The following is a 24,597-nucleotide window of genomic DNA, read 5'->3' as shown; positions in this document are numbered from 1 at the left end:
CAGAGGAGCTCTCATCTAAACAAGCTTAGCTACTGCAAACATCTGGGTTTTAACAACCCTGGGAAAGATCTGTAGGGAGATCTGTTGGAAGGAAGAGTAAAATTTATTAGTCTGAAAGAAATCTTCAAAAGTGCTAAATGACTTAATGAGTCGTGCTGATTTTGCGTGAAGCTTGGACTCCTGTAGCACCTTCAAAATTTTAGCTTGGGGTGGGCCAGGGTTCTTACCTATGAGTGATCCCACTGAGATTAAACACGTTCAAAAAGGGGTAGAAACCACTCCTACAGAAGAGCTATTTTGCTGAAATTCCTGTAACAATATCAGTAATCTGTTCTAACAGCCAGCAATATTGCTACTACTAATGCATCAGGTAGGATTTAGAGTCGTAGCATGATTTAGGGAGAAAAAGACAACAGAAAGGCAACACAAATCAGAAATAATAGGGAGGGTTTCATTTCAAGTCTCTGTTTCACACCCAGGTGCTGTTAATGCTGTGAATGCTGTTAAAGGAATCAGTGGTCTGGTGTTTGTGGGTGGGCTAAATTCACCACCCGTTTGTCTCTTTATTGGAGAGTCTGTCCCAGCCACTGTAGAAATGTAATGCCCTCCTCACCACTATTGTAAAAAGTTGGTTTAAGGAAGTTTCTGATGATTTTGCTGGTTCCTGGAGTTCATCATCAGACAATGGGGAGACAGGGAACACAGGGGTAGCCTGACAGTAGCTTTGGCTGGGGATGGGTGCGCATCACCCATGAACTTGCACTTGGTGAGTGAACATCTGTGACCAAGGCTATGCAGAATTCCTTCTGCTCTTAAGCTCTTAATCATAGCACTTACCTTACCCCTCTGCTCCATAATTAACATTGAGAGGCAAATACTTACTATTTCCTCCTCAAAATATTATGCAGCTGATATCAGTGGCACTGGGGTTTGTGGTAATATTTCTTTCTGCCTCATAAGCTCTAATGGCTGTTTTTTGGACAAAGCAGGAAGAAACTGACAATTGGTTACTAGGAAGAAATTCTTCACAGTGAGGGTGGTGAGACACTGGAGCAGATTGCCCAGGGAAATAGATTTAAAGACAGAACTGACTAGAACTACAAAGCAGTGAGCTAGTTCTGCATGCCCTGCTATCACTGAGAACATCTCTGTGCCATGAAGTGGAGCTTTTAATAAAAATATTTCTGTAGTAGCACTTGGATTAACTCAGGAACCAGAATCTTGGTAGTTACATCACAGCCATTCCCAGGTAAACCTTTGTGGGAATTCTCCCCAAACTGTTTGTAGGGCTAAGGTTGCTACTTTCCTACAGAGCTACATGATATTGATGCACAAGCTCAGCTTCGTGTCACTCCCAGCACATCTGCTTCATGCTTCAGTGCTTGTCTTCTATGTGCCTCTATCTGCAGTGGCAAGAGGACCACTACAACAGAATGCATCTGTGATTCATGGCAGTCCTAGGACCTTCAAATAGTTCCAGGGTGATGTAAGGAGCCCTAGTGTAAATAAGATTTGAAGCCAGTAAGTCTGCAAAGCACCCTGGGGAAAGCACCATCATTTTCCTGCTCCTTTCATTCTGTGGAAGCCTCATCCGGAGTTAGAGCTGTCAGGCAGTAACACAAACTGCACAGTTCATGTCAAAAAGAAAGGCTGCTGGGTTCATTTCCCACACTTTACAAATACAACCTTCTGAAGTATGAGCTCAGCTGATTCCTAGGAACCATGTCACTGAGTCTTAGAAGAACCAAGTATTTTTTTCTTGCTATCATTCTGACACATTTAAATCTACTTTTATTTTTCTTCTTCTTTATTGCATTTTCCTTCACAGATAATAATGGGTGTGATTCTACTCTATAATTTACTGGGAGTGAGTGCCTTGGTTGGTGCTGCTGTCATTGTCCTGTTAGCTCCCATACAGTACTTCATAGCTACGAAGCTGGCTGAGGCTCAGAAGAGCACTCTCGTAAGTAAATTCTTTCAGTGACATTTGCAATCCAGAAATCAGAACAAGGAACCAGAGACTCTGGATTCTGTTCTTGTTGTCAGTGAATGTTCATTGCAAAGGTTTGGGCAAGCCATCCCTTAATTTCATCTTCACTCCCTGTTTTGCTGTTGCTTAGTATCTCCTCCTTCCTAACATTTGTCAAACAAGAATCTGAAAATAGTATGTGGGCCTTGACCTGTCTTCTGTGCAGAGTATTTTTCACCCTGCTAGTGCAGTTTCATCTGAATTCAATTCCATGAAAGGGTGTTGGACGTTGTATTTCATGGGATGTTAGCAAAGGGAACAAATGCCTGATGAATTATAGCAGGACGGTATTAAAGAATGTGTCCTATCCCTCTCTGCAATGTCTGCAGACTTGATGTTGTCATTCCAACCTTTGGTTTTCTCTCAAACCCAGCAAAGCAATGCTGGATCTGTTCTACATTTTTTTTCAGTGCTGCAAATTTATTTTGCTGTCTGATTTAGTTTACCAATTACAAATGTTTTCTGATACTTTGTCTAATTTTTAACTTTATTCTCATGATCCTGGAACTTTTTCAATCAACCTTTGATGTTTGATTTGTTAAATATTTAAAGATCCTTGTTATCTTCATATTTAAAGTAAATTATACTACAGGGCTCTAATCGTCAGCACACTTCAATGATGTTGAGTGGTGCCAATTTATACCAACAGAGGAATTGTCTTTGCATAATTTCAGAAAGAGGTTGAATGTTCCGTGGTCTTTTTGCTCTTTTCTGAGTTCCTCTGACACATATCATCTTCTGGATTATCATTTTACAAAAACTTGTCATTACTCTTTTTTTTTTTTTTTGGTGAGGGACAATTAGCTAAATATGTCAATAAATATCTCATTTTCATGGCTGGTCTGTATGAGTCACAGAATTAATTTTTTGTCAGCGCACACATAGTTTTCTGTTTATTGTTATGGGCACCACTGACCTACTAATCCACCTCCCCACACTTCCCCCTCCCTTGAAGGATTTGGATGTTTTGATTTATTTTTGTTTTCGGAACAGGATCACTTAATTTCCCCTCCTGATGGTAAATATTTTGATATCTCCAAAGAACACAGGTCTAGCAAGGCCAAGTGATGCACTTTGGTCACAACCACTCCAAGCAACACTACAGGCTTGGGGCAGAGTGGCTGGAAAGCAGCCTGGTGGAAAAGGATCTGGGGGTGCTGGTGGACAGTTGAACAGGAGCCAGCAGTGTGCCCAGGTGGCCAAGAAGGCCAAAGGCATCCTGGCCTGGGTCAAAACCAGTGTGTCCAGCAGGAGTAGGGCAGTGATGGTGCTCCTGTACTCAGCCCTGGTGAGGTCTCAGCTTGAGTGCTGGGTTCAGTTCTGGACACCACAGGATAGGAAAGATAGTGAGGGGGTGGAGGGTGTCCAGAGAAGAGCAATGAGGCTGGTGAGGGGTTTGGAAGGCATCATATGAGGAGGAGCTCAGGGAGCTGGGGTTGTTCAGTCTGGAGAAGGCTGGGGGCAGATCTTATTGCTCTCTACAGCTCCATGAGAAGAGGTTGGAGTGAGGCTGCTGTTGTCAGTCTTTTCTCCCAAGTAACCAGAGATAGGACCAGAAGAAATGGGTTTGAGTTGTGCCAGGGGAGGTTTAGGCTGGACATTAGGAAAAACTTCTTTACTGAGAGAGTGGTGAGAGGTTGGAACAGGCTGCCCAGGGAGGTGGTGGAGTGGTCACTGTCCCTGGAGGTGTTCAAGAAGCTGTAGATGTGGTAGCTTCAGGGTATGGTTTAGTGATCATGGTAGTTGAGTTACAGTTGGACTCAAAGATGCTATGGTTCTATGACAGTGCTCTACTCAGTATGGGAACTGAAAGCCTGCAAAAATTATAAATCTTTCATGAATTTTACAAGGGAAGTAAAAGGAAAAGAGCATTCTCGTTAAAGCTACAAACCATTAGCAATTTCTTATCCTTATTTTCTTTTGACATGAAGGACTATTCTACTGAGAGATTAAAGAAAACCAATGAGATACTAAAAGGCATTAAGTTATTAAAGCTGTATGCCTGGGAGCACATATTTTGTACTAGCGTGGAAGAAACGAGAATGAAGGAGCTCACCAGTCTCAAAACCTTTGCACTTCATACCTCTCTTTCCAGTAAGTAACTATGTTTTAGTGCTCGGAAATGACTCCTGTTCTTTATGTCAACATTCCTCCTGACTTCAACTGAAGCAAGACACAGCTGTGCCTATGATGCTTTTTCATAGAAACAGGATGAGGGAGGTGATTCTGCCCCTCTGCTCTGCTCTCCTCTGTGCTACTCTCATGAGATCCCACCTGAGTCCAGTTCTGGTGCCCCCAGCATAAGAGAGACGTGGAGCTGCTGGAGCAGGTCCAGAGGAGGACCACCAAGATGATCAGAGCTGGAGCAGCTCTCCAATATGGACAGGCTGAGAGAGTTGGGGTTGTTCAGCCTGGAAAAGAGAAGACACTGGGAAGACCTTAGAGCAGCCTTCCAGTGCCTGAAGGGGGCTACAGGAGAGCTGGGGAGAGACTTTTTAACAAGGGCTTGGAGTTACAGGATGAGAGGGAATGGATTGAAGCTTGAGGAGGGCAGATTGAGACTGGAGGTTAGGAAGAAATTCTTTCCAGTGAGGGTGGTGAGACACTGGAACAGGTTGGCCAGGGAGGTCATGGGTGCCCCCTCCCTCAAGGTGTTCAAGGCCAGGCTGGGTGAGGCAAGCTGTTCTAGTGGAAGATATCGCTGCCCGTGGCAGGCGGGTTGGAACTGGATGATCTTTAAAGCTCCTTCCAACCTAAACCATTCTATGAATCTATAAATAACAAAGAAGCTTGAAAATTTAAAGCATACCTTGTTGATTTTTTTTCTGTTGTACATTTTCTGTCACCTTCATTATGACATTACAGTTATGAGCTGCTTCACAGTAAGAAGGGTCCAGGTAATATTAGCAGCTCTGATTACAGCGAAGATAAATTAGTATCAGAAATAAATTCTACTTTTTTTGTATTGTAGAAGAGCTGAGAGGGCAATGTTTCAATTGTGTTGAATAATAATTGTGCACATAAAACTTTTTGTCCCAGTCCACTAAAGTGTACAAATAAGATAATTCCTTGTTTGTGTGTTTAAGATCTCTCTGTCACGGAAGGAAATTTCTTCCTGCAGAACAATTTTCCTTTGGGAGTTTTAAGTACACTTGAATTAGAAATAATTGGATTCCTCTAGTGCCATACAACTACTTGTAAAAATGTTGATTTTTTTTTTTTATTTCATGTAATCTGATGCCTATTTTATTTCTGTTTCACAGTTTTTATGAATGCAGCCATACCAATAGCAGCTGTTCTTGCAGTAAGATTCTTTTTTTTTTCACCTTTCATTGTAACAAGAGAGAGAAAAAGAGAAGGGGAGAAAGCAATAAAAGGCATTGTTATCGTAGGTCATACTCCTCATAAAATCATTAGACGGGTTAATATGTCCCTGCTAACTGTAGGACAGCACAACACTGCAAGTGCCTGTCCCCAGGGGTGGTATTTCACCAGCTGCAGTTTGAATTGGTAAAAAAAAGGCAAACCAAACCAAACCAAACCAAAACAAACAAAAATCTAAATTTTTACTAGAAGAGATAGAGAAAAATATCACTGCAACTTGAAAGAAGACCCATTTTGAGGAGTTCTTATTTTGAAGGGCTGGCTTTGCTTTTCGATTGTCTAGCAGTGAAAATCATTCCTGTTTCAAAGTGCATTAGAAGCCACTATTTCAATATTTAGGAAAAGGTACTCTGCAGTTTAAGGAGACATCAGTTTTGCCCAACTTCTGGCCAGGTTTAAATCTTGGCCTAATGGCCAAGAGGAACTGTGGCATGTCAGTAAGGAGTCTTCATAGACCAAATTCTGAGGGTGTTACTCAGACCTGTATGACTACAGCTCTGCATCTGTGGAAAAAATAAGATTTATTAGATTCTTACCGATTTTTTTCTGGCTGTGTGTTTCCTCTAAACCATGAAGTCAGTTGCAAAACTGAAAACCCCTAAATGCTTTGATTCTACAAAGAAAATCTTGTGCTTCTTAAATGTGCAAATCCCTTTAAAACACTGGCAAGCTTTACAAATGTTTCACTTTAAGAGAGGGCACCTTTTTCTTCAGTTTACTGGGATTCCAAATAAATTGAGGTATATAGTGATCGACCTCAGTTGAGCAAAATGTTTTGCTGTCCTTGTTCATCTTTTTCCAAGAGTCCATATGGTGACATGCTCTTTTCCTGATGTGACAGACCTTCGTGACTTATGCATATACCAATGAAAAGCCACTGCAGCCTGCCCAGGCCTTTGCCTCGCTCTCCTTGTTTCACATCCTCGTCACCCCACTGTTCCTGCTCTCCACTGTGGTTCGTTTTGCAGTCAAGGCTATCATAAGGTATGTGGCCCTTTCAGTTTCCCCTGCTCTTGAACACCTATGATCAGTAATGCCACAGCAAAAGTGCTGGAGAAAAAGGTTGTTTCTACCTGCGCATGTGGAAGAGGATTTAGAGGTGGGTCTCGAACGTTCAAAAACATGAGAAAAATCAGAGGAAGCATTTCTTTGTACTGCATGATACAGAGACAAGGAAATGTTCTGCTCTTTTTATCATTTCACAAAGTTTAGCTGTCCAGACTCATAGCTGGGCTGTCTTTCACAGAATCACAGAATCAACCAGGTTGGAAGACACCTCCAAGATCATCCAGTCCAACCGATCACCCAACCCTATCTAATCAACCAGACCATGGCACTATGTGCCTCCTTCAGTCTTTTCTTAAACACCTCGAACACCTCCCGGGACGTCGACCCTACCAGCTCCCTGGGCAGCCCATTCCAATGGGAAATCTCTCTTTCTGCGAAGAACTTCTTTCTAAGATCAAGCCTAAACTTCCCCCTGTGCAGCCTGAAAGTGTGTCCGCTATGCTCCTCTTATACCATCATCACTCTCACCTAGTACTTTTGTGGGCTCTTGTCAACACAGAGGGAGATGAGAACAACTGGTGTGAAGCTATTTGGCAAGACTGGCCATGCTGGTGTCGGGAAGAGAACCTGGCTGAACTGTAACCTCACAATGGGTGCTTTTGGGCTTTACGTGAGAATTTGGGATTGTCTTGCCTGTCATTGTCTGGCATTAGTATGGAATCTCGAGAGAGTGGATGAAGGAACATTGGACACTGAAGAACTAGTTGTTCAAGGGAAACTGAGTCCTACAGGACTTTTCTTATAGAGGAAATGATGTTCCCATGAATGGCAGTAAAAAGACGCAAGTGAGGAAGCATGGCAAGGCAGATATTTGGAAGTTTCATCTGTGAGGGTGAGGGATCTGCATGGCAGGACACTGAGGAGGTTGGCATGTAGTGGAGAGATTTTAAAAAAAAAAAAAGGAAAAGAAACTCATAAAATGTGTTGCTTCATCAGAAACTTCTATGTTCCGGGCACCTATTTTGGCAACTAGCCCAGCAAAACAATTTCCTTTGTGCTGGGCTATAAAGCACTTAATCCCAAGGGAGCTGGTTGGTAGTAAGTCAAATTTCAGATTTTGGCTGTTGCCTCAGTGGTCTGTATGGACAGACTGGTGGTCATGGGACAGTTATGTAGACATATACACTACCAAGATGTCCCAAAAAGCACAAACTGGCACCTGACTGGCAATAACATATCAGATGCCAAGCACTAGAAAGATGTAAAGACCATGCTAGCCTTCCCACCCAGAAGCATAGTTACTCCTTGCCAAAAAGGAGGCACATTGGCAAGGTATTGCATTGCTGCTTCCACTGCCTCTGGTGAGTAATGATAACAACAGATAGCAGTCAAGGGGACTTCAGGCTCCACAGCTGTGACCTGCCAGCACCACAGTCACTTTAAAAAAGACAATAATTGAACAGGGTTTATTTTTGTGAAAGAAGCAGGAGGGCTACATGAAAGATTTTCCCTAGGATGAAAATTATTTCTGACTGGTGGAAAATCTCAAGTCTCCTTTATAAATCATCCTAGGCTCTACATCCCTGCACTATGTTTATCATAGCTCTAATATCAAAATGGTGAGTACCTTTTCCTTAGCACTGCTGACCACCACTCAGGATATTATTTAAAGACCATATTTGCCAAAACAAACTTTAACCTTTGGCAAACTTATTTCCTGACATCTTTCTCCCATGCACATCATGTCCCCCAAGCGAAGAATGAAGAACGTGTGCTTGGCCACTCCATGATTTTAACATCAATCAAACCTGTTACGTCAAGTGGATGAGTTACAGGAAACTGTAACTGAGGTGTGCAGCATCAGAGGTGGAGGGGCAGAGATCAATAGGTGGTTTCAGAATAAAGTTCCACCAGCAGACACCACAGCCCAAAATCAGGCAGAACCAAGAAGCTGCCCAGGGCAGTAGTGGAGTCACCGTCCTTGGAGGTATTTAAAAGATGCATAGATGTGGTGCTTAGCAGTAGTGGTGGGATTGTAAGCTCAAGGTGAGCAGGACTTCATGATCTCAAAGGTCTCTTCCAGCCTCAACAGTTCTATGATTCTGTGATTGTAGCCTGGGTGATGTAACATAGCTTCACCATGACCAGTGGGTGCTTTTACTCATCCGTTCCTCAGAACAAGAGAGAGCCAGGTGCTTATGGCACTCTGAAAGGAAGTGGAGCAGAAAGAGAACCAAATCTTTCTGTGTTGAATGAATGGAACCTGTGTGCTGTACTTCCCAGTGGACAGTTTGAAGCAGGCAAAGAGAGGTCCTGCTCTATTTCTCCAAAGCTGGCTGTGGCTGTACTGATTAGTACAGTATTCAGCCCTGTTTGCATGCAGTGTTTCCAAAAGCTGTGCTCAGGACACACCTCATGCTTGGCCCTTTCAGAGGATGTAGGTGGCTGAATGACTCATTTATGCATCCCGACTTTGCTGGAGGCATGAGAAAGGCACAGGAAAGATAAGCCTGGCAAGATGCTCTCACAGAGCTCTAGTGGCACTCACATGACTAGATCTCTTCATTCCCAGCTCTCAGTATGATGTCTAATTATTTTTATCTGTCCTTCTTCCACATAAACAATTTTTCACTTGCCATCATGGTGGCAGGCAGTCCAGCAGGAATCCAGAAGTCTCCCATAAACTTCTTCTGAGACATTTCTGATACATCCTGCTGGCTGGGCTGCATGAAAATGAAAATGCACTCGTGAATCTGGGGTTTATTTAACTCACTGTCCTGTTTTCTTTCAAGTGTACAGAAGCTGAATGAGTTTCTTCTAAGTGATGAGATTGGAGATGACAGCTGGAGAGGTGGGGACAGCTCTGTAGCTTATGAATCCTGTAAGAAGCACACAGGACTTGTAAGTTCAGATTTATGAGACTGATTTCAAAGCAAAGAGGCCATATAGCCCTATGCAAGGCTAGCTGATGGGGCTCAGGAGTTTTGCTTCCAGCCTGACTCTGACATTGCCCAGTTTTACCTCTTCTGTGTCAGGATCTCTGTGTTTCTACAACGTGAAGGGTCCCCAAACACATATAAGCCTTGCTGAAGTGCCAGTAGTAATAAAATGGACGCATTTACACATGGTTCAGATTTGTCCTTCTCAGTTTTTACAAAAGGCCCAGGCTCATGTCTTATGGTTCTGAGGTTTGTAACATGTACTGCCACTGTCACCTGCCATATGTGAGCATCTTCAGGTAGGACTGATTCCTGTTCCATGCAATTCAGCGTTAGAGGTGGGAAAACCAACACCAAACGTTGTGAAACAGGAATAGCAAACCACTGTTTCAGGAGTGCTAGGCATATAGTGAATTTGAGTAAAATTTGAGGGGGGGAAAAACAAGAAAACCGAAAGAAGATATTTTGGGAAAAGATTTTTTTTCTTTATTTCGATATTTTTTTCTAAAGCTGGGTATTTCAACTATTTCAAATGGATTATGTCATCTGACTACAACTTGAAGATGGCAGCAGAGAGAAAGTACTAAGCTGAATCAAATCAGATTGCCAACCCAAAACGTTTCTTGCTTTTCTGGCTTAACTGTTACAATAAAGGAAACAAACGTTGAATTGTTTCATCGTTTGTTTTGTTTCTGTTGTCCACCTGTTGCCCAGTCCTTCAGAGACAAAGTCTAGATGATGAGAGGGAAAAATAAATGTAATATCTGTAAAGGGAAATCATTCACTGTAGGCAGCTCAGGTGGATGAAATCACTAAGGTTATGCTGAGTCAACTCAATACAGTGGCACTCACAAACATCACAGGCAGCTCTGAATGAGCTAACTCCACAATCACTATTATGCCTCAGAGAGGATCTCTGCAGAAGCTAATTTGATATGCTTCTTGCTCCTGCAGCTGTTCTGCTTCCAAGAACCAAACTGGTCACTGCATGTCATCACACTTTTACTGACACAGCTTTGTTTGAGCTACCTCAGGTAGAACAAACTGGTCTAGTGGTTGGAAGAGGATGACAGAGCTGAACTTTGGGAGGATTATATGTGGAAAACCAAAATTAGAAAGATACTCCATGTGCTTCAGTTAAGGGTGTTTGAAACATTACAATATGTGCATCACAGTCGTGTCTCTACTATCAGAGACACTGCAAAGCACTGGTTTCTTCCTGTGACCTAGAATGGTGGTAAGAAAGGGAAGTTGATTGTCTGTTTTATAGGGAAACAAATACTGTCCTCTCTTGAGAACTCCAACTGTTCTCCTTTCTTTATTTCACTGTGCAGCACACCAAAGCCATCAACAGGAGGCAGCCCTTGAGGTATCAGCTTGAAAGCTATGAACAACCATCAAGGAAGCAAACACGTCCTGTGGACATGGATGATGTTGCAATCAAGGTGGGTTGGAAACTGTCTCTTTCTTTACAAGGACCATGTCCTCCTGCAACAGTACCAGACAGTGACCAACTTCTGCTGGGCTTTCAAAGGCAAATTGTCCACTGCTAGAGCAAGCCTATAAATTAATCAGTACTTTAGTCAGATATAAAGTGAAAAGGATTATTTACTAACCAACTCTTTATAGATTCTCTGTATTCACAGGACACAGAGGCATTGAGGGAGGTAGAATGGTGGAGCCACACTCTGAGGCAAAGGCAACAGACGGAGGCTCCACAAGAAGCAGGGGATCCTCTCTCCTCTTGCCACCAGGCAGAAGAAGGGGACCTAAGAGATGGGGGAGGATGGAAACAGGCCCCTGCTCACGGAGGCAGGCAGACCCCCTCTCGGCCTCCCTCCCTCTTCCAGTTGCCCTTATGTAACACAGTTACAAGGCTCTAGATCTTGAGGGCCATGCAAATGAGGATATAGATGAAGGTCCATCCAGGGAGTTGCCTGGGGTTACTCAGCCAGCCCCATGCATTAGGATTGATTGTATTAGATAAAAAAGGAGGGTCACTGTCATAGGTGATTCCCTCCTGAGGGGAACAGAGGGTCTCATATGCTGATCAGATACATCCCACTGCTGCTTCCCTGGGGCTGAGGTTAGAGAAACTCCCTGGATATGGCGCTCAAGGCTATGGACTAGTAGTGGCCCTGGTAGAGTTACATAATAGTTGCACTTGATGACCTTAAAGGTCTTTTCCAACCATAGTGATTCTGTGACTCTATGATCATGAGTCTAAAGAAACAAAAACTAGATAATCTGATACGCAGAAATTAATATAGATTTCTTAAAATTTCCTTTCATGCACTCTTAGAACTGAGGAAAAAGACTTTTAAATAATTCTTTTACATTTATTATGACGTTATTTTAAGTTATGTTGGCCAACTTTTCCTCACATATGGTCTTCTGCTCTGGGCAAAGAATGTTTCAGGGACCTGTCAATGTTAAAGGAAGTACAAAGAGGGTACCATACACTGGGAAACCTTTTGTCTCATGACCAGCATCAACCTTGTGAATATTCAATTTGTACTTTGGGAACCCATTCACAAGAGACAATATATCACAGTATACAACATGATTCACTCCTTGAGAATCTTTGCTATTTAAATTGTCTCCTGTGGCATCTTGCAATCATTCTTCTTAGTCTTTGCTCTTATACTTGACAGAATTAAAATGTTTGGTAGAGTTCAACTCCAGATCATCCCTTGAAGTAGATGTATTTGTGTATAGAACTTTTCTTATTCACAATCTTTTCTTAATTTGGCAATCCTTACTGGCCTAACTTGCTTTTATTTTTTTGTGTATGAGCATACCTCACCATGTCTATTAATCACAGATTTATTTCAGTATCATATTTTGAATCCAGACTAGATGTTCTATTTGTTTTCTTCATGTGTTTAATTATCTGACACATGGTAATTGTTTTGTAGGTGACCAATGGATACTTTTCATGGGGAAGTGGTTTAGCAACATTGTCCAACATAAACATCAGAATCCCAACAGGTAGGATAAGTGCACATGTTAAACACTAAAGAGGTAATACCAAATTGCTCCTAATTCCATTTCTTGATTTTGAGAAAAGTAGAAATCCACATGTGTTGATTTTTATAAGGAAAAGTGAAGGCTAAAACTGTGTACAATGCTGTGAGCTGTATTGGTCATATAGAATCATGGAATCATAGAATCAAGAAGGCTGGAAGAGACCTCAAAGATCATCGAGTCCAACCTGTCACCCTACACCTCATGCCTATCTAAACCATGGCACCAAGTGCCACGTCCAATCCCCTCTTGAACACCTCCAGGGATGGTGACTCCACCACCTCCCTGGGCAGCACATTCCAATGGCCAACCACTCTCTCTGTGAAGAACTTTCTCCTCACCTCCAGCCTAAACCTCTCCTGGCGCAGCTTGAGACTGTGTCCTCTTGTTCTGGTGCTGGTATAGCTACATCACTAACCTAAAGTACTATAAATAAACCAAAAATGACATGGTTTTGTACACACAGAATCACAGAATGTTAGGGGCTGGAAGAGTACACAACACGCAATGAATGATGATGATGATTCTATGAGTCTATAATATTTGTCAAAGCAATACTCTCCTTCCTTTGGAGCTTACTGTGTGCTTGTACTGTCCATTCATGTCTATTTCCAACAGATAGATCCGTGCAATATTGCTCATTTACATCATGGATGCTAAAAAATTTAACCAAGTGGTTCCAGTGCTCTGGAACTGGATCTAGTTGGGCCTTGTGGACTCAAGTAGAATTGCTGGATTTTTTTTTTTAATGTGTTTGTTGTTACTGTTATCATAGGTCAGATGACAATGATTGTGGGCCAGGTTGGCTGTGGCAAGTCTTCACTTCTCCTTGCTATACTGGGAGAGATGCAGACCCTGGAAGGAAAAGTTCACTGGAGCAAGTATGTTTTATATGGCTACTAATTGTTGAATTTATGCAAGCAGGAGGTAGTTAGGATTTGCTGTGAGAAATGTAAATTTCACATCCTAGAAATTGGATGTTGAATGATTAGCATCATCCAGATCCTCTCTATAAGGCATCACTTGCAAACCTATGAAGGATTTTTATTGCTCTTTTGGCATAGTTCAAGCAGGCAGAGGAAGTGGCTCAGGAGGGGGAAGAGACTAGCCTGGCAATTGGTATCTAAAATATTAGCCCCAGCAAAGGACCTGAATAGAATGCAGACACTATTCCTGTTATCAGATAGGCTTCAAACTTCACTGTGATTGAAGTCAGCACTGTTATGCTGCTGCTATACACAGGCTGGAGCTTCTTCAGTCAAGTGGTGTGTGTGCCAGCACACAGGCAAGGCTGGCTTTCCCACTCAGTGCTGCTGCTGGCAGAAAAAAAGCTGATACAATAATAGCACAGGAGAGATGCTTCTCCCCTTCCCTGGTATCTGGCCTCAGGATCCACATGTATTCAGACTCAGTGAATGAGAACTCACTAAAAACTGAGTGGGGCAGAAACCACTCTTCAAGCCTAGGCAGAGCAGAGGCTGTGAAAGGGATGTGCTGTAAACCTGAGGCTTGTCCTTTGATTTAAAAGACCAGTTCTGGTTCCTTAAAACTACTATGCCAAACTCTTCTTAGTCACCTATTTGAGGAGAAAGGGTGGGTTTTGTGACACAGCAGTATGTTGTTGCCCTGTCCCTTGACTAGTAACCTCCTTTGTCATTTTTTTCTTACAGCAATGTTGCAGGCTGGATATTTTTGCTTTTCCTGTGCTAGTATGTGTGGCATTTTTTGTTCTCTAGCCATATTTCACTGTCTGCTATTCTAAACATATGATCTCACTGTAGTAGCAGGTATAGTTGAAGCCAAGGCTAAGACTCATTTCATGTGAGCTTAAGCGTTGAAGGAAGAAGAATATGTGACTTAGCACAGTTAATTTCTTGAAGATATATAATGAAGATTTTGACTTCACAATCAGGCTTTTCTTTTTCTATGTAGTTTAAGAGAATACAAGAAGTAGTGTACCCTAAAATCATTGGCATACCTGTTTTCAAAGCTGTATTTGAGGAGGAATCAGATTTGTCCTACAGAAAGACAGGGAATCTTAGGAAGATTAGACAGAAAGAGAAATCTCACAAAGGTATTAGAGAAAGATCATGAAGCGTTAAGAGAGGAAGATCATATTGCCAGTTGATTAGCAGCCCATGCATAAGCAAACAGTACCTCAGGTTTTAGCAAGCATCTCAGGCCTTACTGAGTGATTTTTTTTCCTTGAAAACTAATTTAGCTGATGCAAACATGGTTGTGTTTTGCTGATGATTTCAGACTGCCTGACAGACAGATGAATACAGAAGGATGCTTCAGGTATTTAACTAAGTGGATCCCATACAAAACCATCATCAAGGTCCTGTTTGCTTTCTTAAATCCCTTTCCATGCATGACTAATGCAGTTACTGACTCCACAACAAATTCAGGCATAACACCACAGTAATAATCATGATGGTGGTTCTAATTTCAGCCTTGGTCATATTGGGGTAATCCTGCAACGCATCACTGTGAAATCCCAGGATAGGCAAATACCCTGTTGCTGTTGTGATTGATTGCAGTGAGAGCTTTGTGTCCTGCTGCCAAGGTGGCCACTGGTTTGGGATCTCAGGAAAGAAAGCCTGTTAGTGCATCTTTCTGTAAGAGATCTTGGCCAGGGAAAATCTTATGGGTAAGATTCAGCCTACTTATACAAGACATGCCTTACATGCATGACAAACCTTAGACAAGGAGCTGGCCTTTTGTTTCCCCAGTGAGCAATCAGCCAGAGAGATTTCTTAGGCACTGAAGCATGAGGTTGTCTGGATGCAGTAATTTAGCTGGGCTTGTTTCAGATCTGAGTTATTAAGTCTATACATACACAAATGTGGGGGAGTATGCAGAGACATGGATTCCCTTCATCCATGCTGTAACAGTTAGAACCCTCTTATCAGACCACCCAAGTAAAGAGTGGCTAAGTGGAAGCCCTTCATTTGGTATACATTTTCTCTACATTGAATTGGTTTCTTTGCAACAAACAAGTTGTTATGCAGTAAGTGAAAAGCATGGGAAGCAAAAGAATTATGGAGCAGATCCTGACAAATGGCCTGTTCTGCCCTTGAGTTATGGAAGGCTTCAGGGAAAGTGAGAAAAAGTCATTAGAACTGCCAAGCATAGCTGCTAACCAAAAGGTTGCAACCACAGTAGCCCACAGAAAACACTGAAGAGTATTTTGGGCACTGAATAGAGAAATAATTGACCAGAAAAACCAGATCAGCATACCTACTAGTGCTGCTGTGCTGCTACAGCTGCTTGCAGAGATGGTAACAAATCCCTGCAAACTGCTGGGTAGGATTTGTGTAGATGTTCAGTCCTTCTCTTGCCTTGAAACTCTTACCTACATTAATAGAGGCATCTTAGGAAAGAAAGTCTGTTAGTGTATCTTTCTGTAAGAGATCCTCTTCACTCTGCCATGGCATCCTAGAGATTTTTGTACCCCTTTTTTCTCCTCCATGTTCATTTTGTAGGCTGGGGGAACCTGGATCTGGTTAGAGATGTCTAATTTTTAAATTCCAGTGTTAGCTGTAGAAACTTCAACAATTTTTAATTTTTTTTTTTTACTTTTCCTTACAACTTTTATTTAAATACATTTCTGACAAATCAGCTTGTACACTCAAAAACCTGATGAAAAATATTATCTAATTAATTTGGCCTTTCCTACCATTTCAGCCTTGAACTCACCATGTCCCTTTTTTTTTTTTCCTTTGGAATGTGTATGTTTTTTAGTACAGAATAAAAATCAGTATAAATAGCCACATACATAAAGAATTTAGAGCAAAGATTACTAAATCCCAGCAGGCAAGTAAAATATTATTTTAAAAAAATCTCAGGAGCTTCATTTCCAGCCCACTCTCATGCCCTTCAGTTGCATCCCTCTTTCAGATCCAGCAGGGTAATCCCCTTATTTGTGAAGGCTCAGTAAAGGTCTTACACTTGTTTATTCAGAAGATGATTAATGAATGCTGACTCTCACAGAAATCTCCCTCAGAATACAGAAGAGTTAAAGTATGTTTGTCAAGCTAAGCATGGAATGGAATTTCTAACTGAAGAAGAAGAGTTTAGGAAATGAGATCCTAAACTTAGTCCTGGATTGTTCAGATAATGTATTTGATTCTAATGGCAAGTACATTAAATCTGGTATGGCTTTGCAAGGGATCTTGTAAGGCTTGTGCCCAGTTTCTGGTAAATTGTACTTCAGAGGGCAGTCCCAAATCTATATATGAAAGCTTTATCCCTTTCTCTACCATTGGAATGCTCTGCTGATAAAAGTTTGGGGGGTTGTAATAAAGGAAATTTAGATTTTCTTTATTTTTCTTTGACTTGACCCAATTTCTGACTTCTTAATCTCTCACTAGATTCTGTCTTTTGCTTTCTTGTAACTTTCTTCCATTGTAGAGAAGGCTGAAAGCTTCTTCTGCATAAAGGACCAGATCTGGTGAAGCATTGCTTGGTCTGAGTCTCAATTTATGGCTCTCTGGCCTTTCTGGGGTAACTAAGAGGGCTTAATCACTTCTGATGTAAAAATTTCTCTGGTGATAGGTGCATGAAGGAACCAAAATAATTGTGCACTTCAGGAGAGGTGAACTGTCACAGTTCTAAGAGAGCTGATATGCAGCACAGAAAGCAACAAGTCTCAGCTCTGGCATTTTGAGAAGATGCTCACTATGTGTGTCTGGCACAATGAGGGCTCTCCTACTAAAATTTTAATGTCCTTTGCCAGACTTGGATCCTCTGCTTACAAGTGCAGCTGTAATTACTGGTGTCCTGGAAGCAAGCAGACATTTCTGTCTCAAAAGTGAAATATCTCATCTAGAGGATGCATAGGCTTGGGAGGGGAGCATTTGTTTCTTAAGACAGGCAAACAACAAATTAATATCATTTTCTAGTCTCTTCTAATGCCTGTTCCCATTTACCTGGCACAAACTTACTCTCTCAGGTTTTGCACCACACCTGGACACAGTCATCACTGATGATCCAGAACTGCTTTGACTGCCACTCCATGGCAGTCAAAGAGAGAAGTCAATAGAGAAGCAAAGTCTTTCACATCATTACTGCCATTGCAAAATTCGATCTGCCAAGCTTATCTTTGCTCCAGAAGAAATCTGACATTAGAGTAATTACTAGACTTTGCATGTCACTGGTGGAAGTGTGTGGAGAAGCTAGCTTGCTGCTTGACAACCTTTTATATATCCAGGCCATATTAATAATTTCATTAGTGATTAGATTTTACAATGCATTTTTCATTTTTAACACATTTTCTAACAATGTAGCTTGCCTCTTTAGCCACTGTGCACTACAGATATGAAACTATTTAGAAAAGTTTAGTTTTAATTAGACCTTTTTTTTTTACCCCCTTTAATGATGTTGACTTCTTAAAACATGTACTGAACTCCAGTTTCCCTGTATATGAAACTTGCACAGAATGTTATTCTCTGTATTTCCTGCTTACTAAATGTCATTTACTATAACTTACAGTGTAAATGAAACTGAACCTTCTATTGAAGCACCCAGAAGGTATTAATTCTGGTTTTGGTGTATCATAATACACTCATTCATTTCTTCAGAATTTGCTCAAACCTTCCATCTTTGTACCCTTCAGCCATCTCTGTGTTTCCTTACCACGTTGATAACAATTTACTGACAGATTGTGTTAAATCCAGTGGATCCCAATCTTCTCCAGCTGTGGTACCACTACCTCAGTCTTGTCTGATTGATGTTCAGCACTCCCAGCTCCCATTTGTCATCACTGGGAGTTTAGTGTGCTCAATACCTTGCAAGACAGGGCCTCTAGGTATAAGGCACCATTTGTACCCTCCCATGTGCTTGCATGTTTTCTGATCACTGCTGGGTTTCACATTGCTTGTAACCCAACTTGACAACAGTGTGATGGAGCAGGGCACAAAGCCTGCAAAGGAACCCAGCTGTGCTCCAGCTGCAGTAAAACAGTGACTCCAGCCCCTGGCTTCAGGGAAAGGGTCTGCAGGTTAGAAAGAGGACAAGCTAAGCTAAAAACATGTCATAAGTGATGGAGAAGTAGTGGCACACATAGCTGTGAGTGGGAGCTACCCCATGACAATCCCAAGGACATAGTTCATATTAGTGCATACTGAACTGCTAAATCTCCTAAAATTCTGGGGATACTACTGACTGCTTCTAACTGGCTATTTTTTGTACCCCATTACCCTCTCTCTCTAGATGCTCACATACAAAGCAATATCAAATGTTTGGTTTGAAGCAGTACCATCAAAGAGACTGAGAAGGAAGATAAATGTTCATACTGGTTCATGTCTCTGTCCTCACACATCTCTTTCATTTCAGATGAATGTCTGAAATTATGTGATCTTTTTTGATGCTGTACATAGTCAAACCAGATAGACTAAAAAGCATTCACACCTCTGATGTGCACATGTCATTAGGGTTTTAGATACATTTAAAGTTTGTCTAAATAAGTACTTGGGAGATCGTAGGGAGACCTTCTCAATCTCTCTTAAACTGCCCTCTTTTCCTGTATCATGTCAGTCCACTACAGATCTAAGAGACTTAGAAAAGAAAAAAAAATGGACTGAGAAAGAAGTATTTCATGTGCATGGCCACATAAAATAAACTAAAACTTCAGAATGCAAGTCAAATGATGCCACTTGAGCAGTACTTTATCACTACCTGTTCTGATGCTAGAGGAAAAAAATAACTAACTAACTATTCCTATGAGAATTTAATACTTTTGATTAATTATAATTTGCCCTTGGATTGAAATGGCAATTACTAGACTAAGGTAGGTATCAGCCATTTGTAATAGAATAGAATACAACCTAGAGTGTAGATTTTGCCTTACAGAGGAGAGAGTGGGTGCCCTTCTAACAACAGCATCTAATTTTGGAATTCTTCACTTTTGTCCCAGTTGCTGTGCTCTTGTGTTTCTCTTATTTTTATGAGTGCACATTCATAAAATTAATTTTTAAAAAGCCTGATTCAGAACCAATTCATAATGTGAGTGTTTTTCTTTATCCTAATGCTCTTTATCTGTCAACAGTAGAAACAGATACTCTGTGGCTTATGCAGCTCAGAAGCCATGGCTGCTGAATGCTACTGTGGAGGAGAACATTATCTTTGGGAGCCCGTTCAATAAACAGAGGTAAAAAAGAGCCCCCTTGCAAAAAAACACCTCACAGCTTCTTTTAAAGAGGTTTCTGGCTTCTCCTTCTGGAGGAAGTTTGTAGATTCTGAAAAATATCAACATTTACTACTCACCTTCTGATACACCCCAGGATGCCATTGGCCGTCTTGGCTGCAAGGCCACATTGCTGGCTCATGAGCATCCAGGACCCCCAGGTCCCTTTCCCCTATGCTGCTGTCCAACAGGTCAGTCCCTAGCCTATACTGGTCCATGGGGTTGTTCTTTCCCAAATGCCAGACTCTACCCTTGGCCTTGTTGAATTTCATTCAGTTTCTCCCCACCCAACTCTCCAGACTATCCAGGTCTGGCTGAATGGCAGCACAGCCTGAGGGGTGTCAGCTGCTCCTCCCAGTTTGCTGTCATCAGCAAACTTCCTGACAGTGCACCACAGAGTCCAACAAAACAGTTTTGTGACAGGGAGGAACACACCAAATAATTTATATAATTTAATCTCTAAAAAGTAGACTTTCCAAATAGGATCTATAATAAAGAAGTCATTTTTTACAATGCTTAGTTTCCAACACTCCATGATTAGCTGCTGGATAATCCTTTTGCTCTGCCTATTTCTCCATCTATCTGTGATGACAGAGGCATCATTGCAGTGAATTCACACTGCAGGTTTTTGTGTTAGCAAACAAGTGGCTTGTTAAATAATTGCAGTACCCACGTTGTTTTAACAGGTACAAAGCTGTTACAGATGCCTGCTCTCTGCAGCCTGACATTGACTTATTACCATTTGGTGATCAGACAGAAATTGGAGAAAGGGTAAATAACATGCATGCTTATATGTCTACTTAGCCTATGTATCAAGAAAGCACTCTCTGATGGCTCTAATCTGTATTGGGCTGCAAGCCTGCTTAATAATTGGAATTCACCAATTTTTTGCCTTCTTCATCTGTTTCTAGAATGTGATTTTTTGATCAAAGTTTTGTGTATTTTGCTTGCAGGATTTGATGCTAGTATTGGGTGCATTTTTCAGTCTACGAATCATAGAATCACTCAGGTTGGAAGGGACCTCCAAAGGTCATCTAGTCCAACCCTCCTGCAGTCAGCAGGGACATCCTCAACTAGATCAGGTTGCCCAGAGCCCCTTGGAGCCTCAGCTTGAATATCTCCAGGGATGGGACCTAAACCACCTCTCTGGGAACCTGTTCCAGTGTTCCACCAATCTGGTGGTGCAGAACTTGTTCATAACATCCAATCTGAATCTCCTTCTCTCTAGTTTCAAACCAGTGCCCCTCGTCCTATCACTGCAGGTCTTTGTAAATAGTCCCTCTATGCTTAGAGAAGCTCTTCATAATTCACACTTACCCATGATTAGTTACTGAATAATCATTTTTCTTCTCATGCTATGAGGATTATGCTTCTTTATCAACAGGATTAGCATCTTAACAAAGCTTTTTATTGCTACTTGAACTCTCTATAGTTGTACAAAGTCCTATCATGATGTTTGTTCAAAGTTGTGTATTTCTGATCCATTTTCCTCCTTAGGGGATTAATTTAAGTGGTGGCCAACGACAACGAATCTGTGTAGCTCGAGCACTCTATCAGAACACCAACATTGTCTTCTTGGTAAGATTTTTTTCTTTTACACATGGAGCATGGAAAGTCAGTAACAAGACTGCCATTCCTTATGTTTAGCTTTAGAAAAGTGTATAAGACATTTAGAAAAGTGTATGAGACGTTTAGAAAACTATAGGGACTTTTCTTCAGCCCCAAATCCAAGTTAAGGAGGTAGGAAATAAACATTCACCAGGGGCAGCATCAAAACTGAGTCCATTGTTAATTGAGTCCACTGTTATGAACTGAAGAGCAATAGATGCTAGCTCACTGTTCCATAGTGCAGCCTTCTGACTAGGTTTCAGACATTAGAGATGAAATGTTAGTAATGGCAGATGCTTTCTGTTGAAAAAAAGTAAATCTTTCAAGAAATAAAACCTTTTTGTTGTTGTTGTTGGTCCTGTTCTAATATTTTGTTATTGGGATTGGTTGTAGGACGACCCATTCTCTGCACTGGACATTCACTTAAGTGATCATTTAATGCAGGAAGGGATTTTGAAGTTTCTGCAAGAAGACAAGAGGACTCTTGTTCTGGTGACACATAAATTACAGTATTTGCCACATGCTGACTGGGTAAGAGAAGAAATACTGTGATGCAGGTTTGCTAAAGAGGAACCTACACTTGAAGTTAGCACCATAACACTTAATGAGAGCAGTATTTTTCTCTGTAACAGAGCCCTTCCTTCTTAATTCCATATGTCACATGGCTAAATAGCACTTTGCATAATGCAAATTTAATAGTAGAAGGGAAAATTTTATTTATACATTATTCATAGATTCAGAGAATGGTTTAGGTTGGAAGAGGCCTTAAGGATCATGTATTTCAAACAACCCTGCCATGGGCAGGGACACCTTCCACTAAAACATGTTGCTCAAGGCCTTATCCAACCTGGCCTTGAACACCTCCAGGGATGAGGCAACCACAACTTCCTTGGACAAGCTGTTCCAGTGTCTCACCACCCTCACTGGAAAGAATTTCTTTCTAATCTCCATTCTCAATCTGCCCTCCTCAAGCTTCAGTCCATTCCCTCTCATCCTGTCACTCCAAACTCTTGTAAAAAGTCCCTTCCCAGCATTCTTGTAGCCCCTTTCAGGTACTGGAAGGCTGCTCTAAGGTCTCCCCAGGCCTTCTCTTCTCCAGACTGAACAGCCCCAACTCTCTCAGCCTATTCCCACATGGGAGGTCCTCCAGCCCTCTGATCATCTTTGTGGCCCTCCTTTGGACCTGCTCCACATGTTGATGTCCCTCTTATCCTGGGGGCACCAGAACTGGACACAGTGCTCCAGGTGGGGTCTCATTAGAACAGAGCAGAGTGGCAGTCTCACCTCCCTTGGCCTTCTGGTCACACTTCTCTTGGTGCAGCCCAGGACATGGATGACTTCTGGACTGCAAGCAACCATTGCTGACTCCTGCAGAGGGTATTTGTGTAGGTTTTTTTGATTAGAAGCCACTAGAGAATTATGAGTTAAATGCAAACATGACTATTACTTATTATGTCTTGTTCATTCTTTTAGAAGACAGTTAATCATGCCTTATAGAACTTCAATTTATAAACTGTGTCAACAAAGAAGTTATTGGTGAAATATTGAATAAAATTAAGATAGACATTTGCATAATGATGATCTCCCCAATACTGAGAAATGTCTTGTAGCACTGAGTTCAGTGATTATGGTATCTGTGTTGCTGAGTAGAACTATTGGATGCTTTCTTCCCTAGATCATAGCAATGAAGGATGGAATGGTACTTAGAGAAGGGACACTAAAGGATATCCAAAACAAGGATATTGAGCTATACGAACACTGGAAAACTCTGATGAATCGCCAAGATCAAGAACTGGAAAAGGTAAAGATGAGCATTTGGTCAAGGATGACCTTTCTGAAAAGAAATATTTTTCAGTTATTCTCTGAGAAGCACAGGAAGTACATTTTAAACTGGACGTTAAGGGGGAAAAAAACCACATGAAGTGTAAGGAAAACTAAGGACTGGAGCAGATTATCTAAGAAGTGTAAATCTGCCTTGAATGGTTTGCAAGGACACAGTAGGCAAACATCCTTTTGAAACACAGTGCAAAACTGATCATTTGCTAGGGCATGGGATGGACTAAGAGACTTCCCAAAGTATTTCTTAGCCTTGTATTCTGTTCTTGCTATGAGCATCTAGGATTGTCTGAAGATCTGTGAAGGTTTTATCACATCCAGAAGAGAGGGAATGAAAGAATGGAAAAATGAATGAGGGAAGGAGAGGGACAAAGTAGTTTTGTATTCTGTGAGCTAAATTGGTTTTACCACAGCAGCAGACAGCTAAGCTCTCAAACTAATAACTAGTTTTCCTTATTACAGGATATGGAAGCTGACCAGACTACTCTTGAGAGAAAAACCCTTAGAAGGGCTATGTACCCCAGAGAATCTAAAGCTCAGCTGGAAGATGAAGATGAAGGTATGTTTTATCATTTCACTTTATTTACTCTAGTACTATTTTCATTGCCTTTGCACCTAAATAGTTCTCAGTTCTTAGCAATGGAGCATGAATATGTTGATGATGCTTGGTAACACCAGTGGGAAGTCTAATCCATTGACCTGTTTACAATATTGCTTTTTTAAGAGATTCTCCGTAGAACATTGTGCATGGATAAGAATGTACCAAAATAAGTTTTGGGGGGTTTTTGCTAAGTCATACTACGTGGAGGTCTTGAAAGATGAGATAGAAGTAAAATAATGATAAGAGTAGTAAGTAAAGCAAATTGAGGTAGCTTTGCAATGAGGTACTCATCGTCTATAGCTCTGCCCCTCATGAGCTGTCTCTGAAGGGTCTGTGCTGGGCTTGATCATGTGATCAAACTTGAAGCTATTTTCAATTCCTTTTTGGATGTAACCCGCTATTTTTCTAGCTGAGAGTATTTGTGGGAGAACATTCAGGCTTTGTTTTCAAGCTTAGCTTAATGTTCTCCCCAGTTCTTGATGCTTTTAGAAGGGTAGATTCAGGTTCACACCACTTTTAAAGTAGGGTGGGGGGCAGAATCATTAGATGGCAGTTGGCAACAAGAACATCTCTGGGATGCTAGACTAAGCCTAAAGGAAGTAGTCAGCCGTGGCAAGCAGTAACTTTGGGCCAGGGAGAGAAGTGAACTGCAGGCTTCACCTTAACTCAAGAGCAGCAGGAATTGGAAGAATCATGGTGATGTTGGCTGGAGTGATGGCAGAACGAACAGGTTCTTTCTGCCTTGTGTTTCATCTGGCAATGCTCATGAGGGATTGTCATCTTAACTAATAGGTCTGTAGGTCCTGGATTGATCCATTTTAAAAGTGTTCCCAGTCCGTGTATGATAGGCAGAGCTGGATGCCAAAGCCCTTGAGGTGGAAATATGTTGGCTTCATACTCCTTTGGCAGAGCTGAGCAGAACCCTCTTAATATATGCAGTCATTACTACACTTTATCAGTTCAGTTCTTGGAGAAGATT

At 41.5% G+C, this 24,597-nt stretch overlaps 1 protein-coding gene across 2 annotated transcripts in view; it reads left to right on the top strand.

Moving 5' to 3' along the window:
* ABCC9 (ATP binding cassette subfamily C member 9) overlaps positions 1-24,597 on the top strand; it is a 66,214-nt gene that overhangs the window by 16,372 nt on the left and 25,245 nt on the right. For both annotated transcript variants that reach the window (XM_054386996.1, XM_054386997.1), the window contains exons 9-23: positions 1,829-1,963; positions 3,961-4,123; positions 5,293-5,333; positions 6,255-6,397; positions 9,214-9,322; positions 10,695-10,805; positions 12,279-12,351; positions 13,163-13,268; positions 17,881-17,919; positions 19,436-19,537; positions 20,260-20,344; positions 21,071-21,151; positions 21,575-21,712; positions 22,857-22,982; positions 23,480-23,576. In XM_054386996.1, the coding sequence (XP_054242971.1) occupies positions 1,829-1,963; positions 3,961-4,123; positions 5,293-5,333; positions 6,255-6,397; positions 9,214-9,322; positions 10,695-10,805; positions 12,279-12,351; positions 13,163-13,268; positions 17,881-17,919; positions 19,436-19,537; positions 20,260-20,344; positions 21,071-21,151; positions 21,575-21,712; positions 22,857-22,982; positions 23,480-23,576 (1,549 nt within the window). The remainder of the gene's footprint in view (positions 1-1,828; positions 1,964-3,960; positions 4,124-5,292; positions 5,334-6,254; positions 6,398-9,213; positions 9,323-10,694; positions 10,806-12,278; positions 12,352-13,162; positions 13,269-17,880; positions 17,920-19,435; positions 19,538-20,259; positions 20,345-21,070; positions 21,152-21,574; positions 21,713-22,856; positions 22,983-23,479; positions 23,577-24,597) is intronic.

Source organism: Indicator indicator, chromosome 14 (assembly GCF_027791375.1).
Source record: "Indicator indicator isolate 239-I01 chromosome 14, UM_Iind_1.1, whole genome shotgun sequence".
Taxonomy (NCBI): Eukaryota; Metazoa; Chordata; class Aves; order Piciformes; family Indicatoridae; genus Indicator; species Indicator indicator.
Note: the sequence above shows the minus strand (reverse complement) of the source record. Positions and strands in the feature narration are given on the sequence as shown.